This window comes from Lissotriton helveticus, chromosome 1_1, assembly GCF_964261635.1.
Source record: "Lissotriton helveticus chromosome 1_1, aLisHel1.1, whole genome shotgun sequence".
NCBI classification, from domain to species: domain Eukaryota; kingdom Metazoa; phylum Chordata; class Amphibia; order Caudata; family Salamandridae; genus Lissotriton; species Lissotriton helveticus.
The window spans coordinates 1,878,220,275-1,878,231,413 of NC_136057.1; the positions used below are offsets into that span (position 1 = coordinate 1,878,220,275).

Sequence of the window (11,139 nt, forward strand, 5' to 3'; positions counted from 1 at the left end):
TTGCGGCGGCGAAAAAGACCCATGCTGTGACATCTTCCTCCGCTGTACCACCAGACACGACTCCTGGGGACGGAGGGTATGCGGCACCTCAGCCTCCTTGCTGAAGGTATCCAATGCGGAAGCGCTCCTGAATCGCTACAATAGATCTCTGTGGGATTCTCTACAACGCTTCGTTGAGAAACTTCCTCAAGAGGATCGTAGGGATTTTGAGGAAATCCTTACGGAGGGCAGCCAGGTTTCCAATCAAATCATTAGCACTGCAGCTGATGGAGCTACCCTTTCGGCGCATGGATATGCTCATGGGGTATGCGCAAGGAGGTCATCATGGTTACGTCTTACCGTGCTAAAGCCAGAAGTGCAGTCTTGTATCATGAACCTGCCTTTCTCTGAGTCATCTTTATTCAATTCACACACTGACGAAGAAATGCAGCATATGAAAACGGAACTGGACACACTAAAGGCCGTTGGCCTAGAAAAGAAAAAAAGAGTTCCATAAAAGATTCCGCCCCCTACAACAAGCGATCTTCCCAACAGAGGGTTCAAACCCCTCAGTGGCAGAAGAATCAAGACCAACAGGGGCAACAAAAATCACGGTACAGAGGCAGGCGCTCCGCAAGACGTGGAGGAAATCAGCGTAAAGGCAACAACTCCAACAAGACGCAATCCAAACCATGAGTTTTTCCTTCCCCCAGCGCTGTTGACCACTCCAGTGGGAGAAGCATCGCAAATCATATAGAAGAGTGGCGTGCCATTACAAAAGATTGCTGGGTGTTAGCTATGCTTCAGATGGTTACTCTCTTTGTTTTTAACATCGACCTCCCTCTATCCCTCCAATGCCAACATTGGGTTATCAGTTAAAACTGCTGCAAAAAGAGGTGGCCACCCTTCTCAAAAAATCAGCCATTGAAAGGGTACCAAAATCTCAAAGAGGGAAAGGAGTTTATTCAAGATACTTCCTGGTCAAGAAAAAGGGCCAGAAAGCACAGTACAGACCCATTCTGGACTTGCGGACACTCAATCTTTATGTCAAAAAAGAAAAGTTTTGCATGTTGGCGCATCATCAAATATATCCACATCTCAGGCAGGGGGATTGGATGTGTTCACTGGACCTACAAGATGCATACTTCCATGTCCCGATCACTCACAGTCACAGGCAATTCCTGTGGTTCCGGGACCTCTCATTACCAGTTCAAAGTCCTCCCATTCGGGTTGAAGTCAGCCCTAAGAGTGTTCCCGAAGTGCATTGCGGTGGTGGCAGCCGCTCTGCGCCGCAGGGGTGTCTTCATGTACCCATATTTGGATGACTGGCTGTTGAAGGGTCCTTCCCCAGACAGTGTAAGGAACCACTTTATGAGCTGCATCGATCTATCTAATACCGGTTGGGTCTACATGTGAATTTCAACAAGTCAACTCCACAGCCGACACAGAAAATACATTTGCTAGGAGCTCTGCTAGACTCCGAGGCAGGAAAAGTGTTTCCTTCAGAGGAGAGACAGTGTTCCATCATTGAGAAGTGCCAACTGGTTCTGAGCAACAAGGATCTAACGGTGCGAAGGATTGCCTCCCTGCTAGGGTCGATAGTATCCTGCATCTTTCTGGTCCCCAATGCCAGACTACGGATGCGTCCTCTCCAGCAGGATCTGGAGCACAAGTGGGACCAGCAGTCAGCTTGCTGGGACGACAAGATAACTTTGTCAAACACAGCTCGAGAGTCCATACCTTGGTGGATGAAAAGACGAAATATGCAAGTTGGAATTCCATTTAATCAACCTCCACCTGCTCAGACGCTGATCACAGATGCCTCTCTACAAGGCTGGGGGGCACACATGGGTCATCTCCAGATGCGAGGGCTGTGGTCTCCCAAAGAGCGATCCTACCACATCAACATGTTGGAGCTGAGGGCAGTCCATCTAGCCCTCAAAGCTTTCCTGCCCTCGATTCAAGCAACATCAGTGTTAGTACAAAAGGACAACACCACAACAATGTACTACTTGAACAAAAAGGGAGGAACACACTCACGCACCCTTTACCTTGAGGCACAAAATCTGTGGCATTGGCTCCTGGCTCAGAATCTGTCAGTCACAGCAGTCCATCTACCAGGAGAACAGAACGTGAGAGCGGACGCTCTAAGCCGGCATTTCGAAGACAGAGAAGACTGAGTTCTCAGCGAAGAGGAAGTCGAAAATATCTTCCAGTCATGGGGTCGTCCCACCATAGATCTCTTCGCGGACCACGAAAACACCAAATGTCGAGACTTCACCTCAAGGTTCTACCAACCAGGATCGAAAGGGAATGCCCTTTTGATAGACTGGTCAGGGGAATTTGTGTACGCCTTTCCACCCCTTCCGCTGATCCCGAAGGTGGTGAACAAGTTAGCTCACTCGTACACAAAGATGATTCTCATTGCCCAAGACTGGCCGAGGCAGTGGTGGTACACGGACCTTCTACATCTGACAGTGTCCTCACAGGAAGCTGCCGTGCAGGCCGGACCTGCTATCCAAGATGAACGGGAGGGTTCATCATCCCAACCTTCTGTCACTGAACTTGGCAGCATAGTTCCTGAGGTCATACAATACGGCCACCTAGGACTGCCGCAGGACTGCATGTCAATTTTGAAAGAAACAAGACGTCCTTCCACAAGGCATTCCTATGCATGCAAGTGGAAGCGTTTCTACATGTGGTGTATGCAGAACAATTGTCATCCTATCAAGGGTCAGGAAGAGGTCATTTTCCCTTACCTATTGTATCTGGCTAAAGCAGGGTTGAAATTTAATTCAATTAAGATGCATTTAGCAGCTATAACAGCTTACAGACGCTCACCTTCTCAACCTTCTTTTTTCCAATTACAAGCTGTGAAAGATTTTCTGCAGGGCTTGAAGAAGGTCTACCCTCCGGTACGACCTCCGTCACCCCCCTGGGAGTTGAACCTGGTGCTATCGAAATTGATGGGTCCTCCTTTCGAACCCATTCACAAAGCAACCTTGCAGCATGTTTCTTGGCAGGCTGCTTTTTTGGTAGCAATCACGTCAGCTCACAGGGTGAGCGAGATTCAAGCTCTCTGTTCTAAAGAGCCATATATAGTTTTCCATTTAAATAGGGCGGTGTTGAGGGCACCTCCCTCTTTTCTTCCTAAGGCGGTGGCTAAGGCGTAGAAGCTTTCTCGGTCTTTTACGCTAGGTTTAAGAAGTGGAACGCGGAAAAGCTTTTGCGTCTTTAGTAAATAGCGTCTCAGAGTATATCTCAGCGTTGGCGCCATTTAGTAGACTTGAAGCATACCGATACCTTTCATGTCAATTGGTATCCTCGACATCTTATTCTACCTGGTATCCTTCCTATTATTTCGTATCCTCCATACTATAGTACTTAGCCATACGGTCAATATGTATGTTTTAGATGACTAGTAATAGAGGCACGATTATTGTATTTCAAACAATGATGGCGATACTCAAATAAATTACTTCTTCAAAAAAGCGTCCCGCCAGCAGACACCGCCCAAAGCGATGCGTCACTTAACCGGTACTTCCTATGGTTAAATGAAGTGATATCCCCCATATTAAGGGGTAGCATAGTTTGAAGAAACTTAATCATAGTCAATGTTTTCTATCATTTTGCAAAATAACATGGGCAAAAATGATAGCGCAAAAATGATTGAATACTTTGTTGGCACATTGATATTAGACTAACATGAGATGAGCAAGATAGATTGAATGTAAACAAGATGGAACGTAAAGAAAAATTCTCAAGAATACAAACAGATATGCCCCTTTTTGCATAATCGAAAGGTCTGTCATACTCTGTTTCAGAATGAAAATCATAAAGTGAGGGAGAGAGAAGGAGTCCAGTCGCCATCCTCAGCGAATTGTCGGCAGATGATTATTTCTGTCCGGCCTATTTCTCCTTGAAGGCAAGTCAACGTGGAGCGCTGCTTTTCCAACTATGATCGTTGCGTATTGTCTCTCTTTTTTGATTACGAAACAGTAAAACAAAGTATTTTATTCACCCCCAGTGCTTTGTACATTCCTAAATACCACAGTGGCACCAACAGACGGACGTCCAATTGTTGAAACTTTCCCCACTATAGGGTAGGTTTTTTAAGATATAAAAAGCTGGGTAATTAATTACCACATGTAATGATTGACAAATATATACACTATTTCTCCTATCTGTAGGTCATTCAACAGTGGACGGAGAAAATAATTTCATAGCCAAAATTCAATGTTAAAAAGAATTGCCCTTTCTAGTTTTTGACATAGAGAAGTTGGTATCAACATTCAACTTTGTACTCACAGAGGTATGTTAAGATAATGTTTTGTTGCACTGATGCCCAATTTAACAAATAATGATAAGTCTCTGGGTTCCATGGAAGATGTCTGCTGTCATTTTACTAACAGACTACTGCTTCATGTTGGGCAGATTATGGATAAAAAGCATAAATATTGAATAGGACAAGGTTTGCCTAAATATACAGATGATATTAAAATCACACAACTTATTTTAAAAGTCCAAAAATGTCAGTTTATGGGGAGTCAGACAATAAAATTGTTTCACTTGCAGATGTAAATAAACATGTGGTCACTAAAAATGGTTGTTGATATTGATTGGTAAATATTGTTTCTTGTAGAAAACAGTCCTGAAGAAGGTGTACATAGTAAGAAAAACACCGAAACGCTGTGTCGACGAATGTTTTCTTGTTTTTTAATTTGATTTTTATTTGTAATTTTACTGTGACTGGTTTTCAACCTTTGTTTGTTAATATTGCACTGAACATTTGTGTGTTGTGAATCTTGAAATAGATGTATACATGTGAAATTTTAATCCAGCTACTCTGAATCAAATGTATGAAACAATATAATAAAATCTGCTCATGTTTTTATCTTCAGAGTAACTCTTACTTTTAGTTAATAATGAGTTGCTGTTGTGACTTGTGATTGATTGCATCTGCTTGTGAAAACTGTCTGAACTGCCATAAATCAATTGATGATCTCAATTTCATCTTCCCCTGTAAAGAGATAACTCTAAGAATTGTTCTTTGAGGGACACTTTCTAACTTTTTGCACTTACTTACCCTGTCCCTATTGCTAAATAGTAGGGTTCCTCCTTTGTGTTGATAAAAAAAGATTTTCATGTGAACCAGACCATCTCTCTACCCACCTTTTTTCCCAATCCCTCCACTCCAGCTGAGAGGGTCTTGCATACTTTGGACCTGAAAAGGGTTTTAAAATTCTATCTAGGTCGGTCCAAATCTATAAGAAAATCTGATCAACTGTTTCTCAAATATGGGTCAATTATATCTGGTTATGCAGCTTCGAAACAGTCCATCTCAAGGTGGATTGTTTCATGTATCAAACTTGCTTACCAATTGGTGCCGAAGACCCTGGGGTTTTCTCCCAAAGGACATTCCACAAGAGGAAAAGCGGCTACTACAGCTTTTCTTCATAAAGTGCCCATGTCTGAGATTTGTAAGGCGGCGACCTGGAGGTCCGTCCATACATTTACCAGACACTACTGTCTAGATTCAGACACTAGAGCAGATACCCAAATAGGCCAGGCCTCCTTGCGGAATCTGTTTAACGGCTAATTTCGGCTGTTACAATATTTGGTTGGGTCATGTTTTCTCATTTACCTGCAGGTGGTTGATGGGCTTGCTATTCTATTCAGTGCTTATGACTATTGAGGAGGATCCCCTGGAAGAGAAGGATACGTTACTTACCTGTAATCCTAGTTCTCTTCCAGGGGTATCCTCATCAAAGTCATAAGCAACCCACCCGCCTCCCCAGGCAAATGAGATGATGTCAAAGTGTTTATGGATTTTGTCGAGCCCTGACTTTCAAGGTTATGCAAAGAACAACTGACCTAACTGTCACCCCTAAGGCATGATGGGAAGCCAGGGGTCATGGCTGCCTTAAAGGCACGGTGCCAGTTTTTTGTTGAAAATGATTTCATTTTCTATGCTGTTGCTTTACAATGCAGCCTGTAGGCTAACAATGTCTAGTTTATTTGCAGTTTTCATGATATAGGAGTGTTTTGCTCATTAAAACACAGAGTACAAGTGCTATTTGACCTAATGTGTTTTTATATGCTTGCAAATACAGTCTCTATATGGGTAATTACATTGTTTAGCCGCCTTTTTGGGGCTGCATTGGTGTGAGAAAAAATGATATATGTGCATACATATATGTGGAGCTAGATATATGTGATTTCCATATATAATTTTTATATTATTTCCGGGGTTCCCACACATGGATGGGAATATTCAGTGCTATGACTTTGATGAGGATACCCCTGGAAGAGAACTAGGATTACAGGTAAGTAACTTATCCTCATGAGACTGAATCTAGGTAAAGCGGTAACCATGGAAACGTCACCAGCATCCAGGAGTTCTGGATGCTGGTGATGGTGCCACAGTTTCTTACTTATACATTAACACAGAGACTGAAATGTTGACGCCTTCTCCTCATCCTGTTTTGGACATAACCAAGTGCCACCTTGATAACAATTATAGAAACTTTTGGATGCTATTTTACCTTTGAGCAGAGTAGCAATCAATCAATCAATCAGTGAATTTGTAAAGCGCGCTACTTACCCATGAGGGTCTCCAGGCGCTGAGGGGGAGGGGTGGGGTTGCTGCTACTGCTCGAAGAGCCAGGTCTTGAGGATCCTTCTGAAGGGGAGCAGTTCCTGTGTCTGGCGTAGATGGGTGGGGAGGGTGTTCCAGGTTTTTGCAGCGAGGTAGGAGAACGATCTGCCACCGGAGGTCGTTTGTTGGATGAGCAGGATGGCGGCAAGGGTGAGGCTGGCGGAGCGGAGCTGGCGGGCGGGGCTGTAGAAGTTGAGTCTGTCGTTCAGGTATGTTGGTCCGGTGTTGTGGAGTGCTCTGTGTGCGTGGGTGAGGAGTTTGAAGGTGATCCTCTTGTTGATGGGGAGCCAGTGCAGGTCTCTGAGGTGGGGGGAAATGTGGCTGTGGCGGGGGACGTTGAGGATCAGTCGGGCTGAGGCGTTCTGAATGCGTTGTAGTCGTTGCAGGTGTTTGGCCGGGATTCCTGTGTAGAGTGTGTTGCCGTGGTCTAGCCTGCTGCTGACGAGGGCTTGGGTCACTGTTCTTCTTGTTTCGGTCGGGATCCACTTGTAGATCATGCGAAGCATGCGGAGGGTGTTGTAGCAGGAGGAGGAGATGGCGTTGACCTGCTTCGACATGGATATATAGGTGCCTGAATACTATGTGGCATTAGTGTATTTATTGCTGGACATATATGTATGCGTGTTTCACCTGAACATTCTTTTTTTGCCGCTACTTAACGATGCATTAAAAATAATTAAAAAAACATTTATACAATGTATGATAATATTTACTTTCTCATATGTTTATAGTGCTACTGATCAGCTGGATCAATTGCCGCGTTTGGCCTGTTGATTTCTAACTTTCGTTCTTGATCAGTTCAACCAGCTGCTTTGAATAATTTCTTACGCATTTCCTCTTTTAGGAGTTGTATTTTATATTGTGTGTTCAATGATAGCCAATCCTCTCTGATGTCTGTTTTCATGGATAATGTTAACCTCTAGGGTTTAAACCGGAGTAGTGGTCATGTACACAGGGAACAAAATTGCTGAGTGGTGTGAGCTAACTAGCTCATGCAGCAGTGTTAGAACCAGTAAGCCGGTGATGGATATCAACCATCTATTTAACCAGCCCACAGAGGGTCCTATTATCTACAGCATACTGACTCTAAGGGGGCCTTCCCCCTCTTGTTTGCTATTTTATGCCCATGCAATGAAAATAATATTGTGCTTTTAATTTGTGAATGATCAGAGGATCACCCTGGTAGGAATAAAGCATAGTTCTGGTCTAGTTAATTCCATTCCATTACACTGTGGTTGTAGGCGGGCCCCGTAGCCATACGGTGAAGCATGTTTCTCCATATTTCAAGTTCATGTTGTCGAAAATGAAGTCTGGGCTGTGCAATATGCCCTCGCCTCACCACAATAGGGCCTGCAGGTTACACAGAGATCAGTGCTGCAGAAGTGTCCTCCACCAAGCTATTTGATCGATCACCACACCATGCAAGTACCTATAAAATTCAATTTGTCCAATACATGTTTGGTTCGTGGTCGTATGCATGCTGTTTAAATCACTTTTTAAAAAGTTATTTGGCATTGAAAGTGTCATAGATCACAGATACTCAGAGGTTGGACACGTTTTTGTTGCCAGTCATAGTGCGTGACTGGAGTTAGAGAATGATCAACGCCTAAAAATGTGGATTTCAGAATAGTTATATGATGGTCGTAAGGCGCATTGGCCAAGCTGCCACCTAGAAGCAACTGTATCTGTTCTGAAAAGTAGACACAAGGACATTAGCAACAGATATGCAGCGAAACATGACGTTTTCCACATTAGTCGAGATCACAGGCACATTACAAAGAGTTCAACTAATTGGTGTAAAAGAATTTCACATAAATTAGGTTAACCATTTATAGATACACATAATTCTGATAGAAGCCCTTAATGATTAACAGCCTGATTCATCATTCTCCCGATTTGCGAGCCCCTTAATAGCGATTCATAAGGAATCGCTATTAAGGACTTGCAAAACGGGATTCATGTAGAAATTGCATGAAGAAATGCGATTCCTACACATTCCTTATTTGCGATTAGCAAGTTGCTAATCGCAAATAAGGAATAACTCCCCATTCATTCCTATGGGCCAAGAGGCCCATAGGAATGAATGGGGAGTATTCCTTATTTGCGATTAGCAATTAGCTAATCGCAAATAAGATAGCGATTTAAAGGGTGCCAGGGGTGTCCAAAGGACACCCAGTAGCACCCCTTAAATGCAAATTGAAACAGGTGTTGCGCACACACATGTCCAAAGGACATGTGTGTGTGCAACATGCAACTTAGAAAAATGCTTTTAAAAGCATTTTTCTAAGTTTTCGCTATTTACCACGAGGTTTGACCTCGCTGTAAATAGCGGGCTGAAATTGCGAATTTGCAATTTTTAAATGGATGATGAATTGCATTTAAGGAATCTCAAATAGAGATTCCTTAAATGTAATTCCTCGCAAAATAGCGAAATCGCTATTACCGATTTTTGCATTTGGGATGATGAATCCCAAATGCAAAAATAGCGCTCGCAAAGGGCCAGATTCTCAGAATCTGGCCCTTTGCGAGCCGATTTCGGCTTGATGAATCAGGCAGTAAGTATCTAGGGGCCAGATGTATGACGCCCAAAATAGCGCCTCGCAAATTGAGAGTATTTGCGACTCTCAATTTGAAAGGAGCTATTTTGGATGTACAACAGTGTGTAACACACTGTTAGTGATTCTTAATGGGGTCGCAAATTGAGAGGCTCATGAATATTATTGAGCCTCTCGCAATTTGCGACCCCATTGGGAATGGCAGGCCATCTCAGGTATGGTGGCCTACTGGGCTCAGCAGGCCACCATGTCCGGGACTGCTTTTAAATAAAGCAGTTTTTTTTAATGCAGCCCGTTTTCCTTAAGGGAAAACGGGATGCATTTAAAATGAAAAAAAATGAAAAGTTTTTGTTTCATTTTTTAAGGGCAAGCAGTGGTCCTTGGGACCACTGCCTGCAGTTAAAAAATATTTCCCCCTGCATTTGCAAAGGGGAAGGGGTCGGGGTTCCCTGGGGGGACCCCTTCTCTTTTGCGAGTGCATTACCACCCTCTTGAGGAGGGGGGTTAATTTGTGAGTGTTTTACGCCACTTCCTAATAGCGGCTTGCGAAACCCTATTTTGCGACTCGCAAAATAGGGTTTGTACATTTCACATGCTATTTTTGCATGCGCAAACGGGTTCGCAAACTCGTTTGCACATGCAAAAATGGTCGTACAACTAGCCCCTAGTATTTTATATCCCTCTTTAATTGTGTTTTGATTTAGTTATTCAAAAGATGAGAAGCAGTTCCAGTCGTCACCAACATTCAGAGTGGAAGTATCTTCAAAATAAAATGGATAAGTCCTCATCGAAGATGCTCACTGGCAAAGCTGACCTGATCTCCTGAGAATGTAGGTCCATGGCGATCTCGCAGTGCGCCAATACTTCCGTCAGCGGGGGTCCGTCGACAGCACATACTTTCGGCTGCTGCAGTAGTTCCATGATTTGGAGGGCCCATGTGGTGTTGGCATGGCTGGCGAGAGTGAGGAGAACAAACACATACAGTTACACGTGTTGTCAGTCCCTCGTCGCTTCACAGGAAAGAAAGAAGGTCACAGACTTACCAGTTCACTCTATTCACCATTTGGGAGATCAGCATTAACACATTCCTGTCAATCAAAAAGACAATAAGAAATAAATCATTTTAACTCAAAGGGTTAAATACTCAACACCTCTTTCCCCACATTTATTTCATCACTATCAAGGGGAAATTAATACTATCTTTAAAAAATGGATGTTGGCCATAACGCAAAGAAAAGGCACATTACTTGTTACTAAAGGTTATTTCTTGCGACTGGAGCTCCCAAAAATCTTTCTCACCAACCTCTGGCCCACGCAATCAGGGGAGAGTAGATCCTGCGACGATCGCACTCGTTACTCGATCGAGTCTTAGTACTTGTAATGAAATTGACTTACCAAGCAATCAAAGAAGCGACAAGCCAGAAAAGCAGCAGGCCTAGCATCCTCCTGCGTTGCCGGGCAACCCCCGACGACAGCGACCTCATCCTGAGACACCGGCGCAAAAGGAGCAGGCCTGCGGTGCCCAGGTGTCCAAGCTCACTGTCCGGAGCCAGCCTCTCGCTCTCCCATGATCAATGCTCCATGGACCTTACTCCCTCCTGGCCCTGGACTTCACACAGCATCACCCTGGATTCAGAACTAGGCGCTTGTGACGTCACCGTTGGAGCGAAACCAGCATCCTATCAGGTGCGCCGCCCGGCTGAAAGTTCCAAAGTACGTTTAGTGTAGTGCACCACTGCAGTGCACGAGGCACTGTGCTGGTTTAAATGTAGTGTTGTGTGCGGGCTCCACTAAGGCTGTGTCGGTGGTACCTTCCTTCTACACCAGGCTCGCCTTTTAACAAATTGTCTTAGATAAAGAGAAAAGACCAGGAATGTTTCTTTCATGCAATTTGAATGACATCAATCATTCATAAATAATGAATGCGGATTGGCCGAGAGCGACTAG

At 44.0% G+C, this 11,139-nt stretch overlaps 1 protein-coding gene across 1 annotated transcript in view; it reads right to left on the reverse strand.

Moving 5' to 3' along the window:
• The window catches only part of LOC144775382 (histo-blood group ABO system transferase 2-like), a 35,221-nt gene extending 24,415 nt beyond the window's left edge, over positions 1-10,806 (reverse strand). Inside the window, exons 1-3 of the mRNA XM_078659226.1 lie at positions 10,588-10,806; positions 10,236-10,280; positions 10,007-10,144 (exon numbers count right to left, since the gene is read on the reverse strand). Coding sequence (XP_078515352.1) covers positions 10,007-10,144; positions 10,236-10,280; positions 10,588-10,676 — 272 coding nt within the window. The 5' untranslated portion in view covers positions 10,677-10,806. The remainder of the gene's footprint in view (positions 1-10,006; positions 10,145-10,235; positions 10,281-10,587) is intronic.
• Between the last annotated feature and the right edge of the window lie 333 nt (positions 10,807-11,139).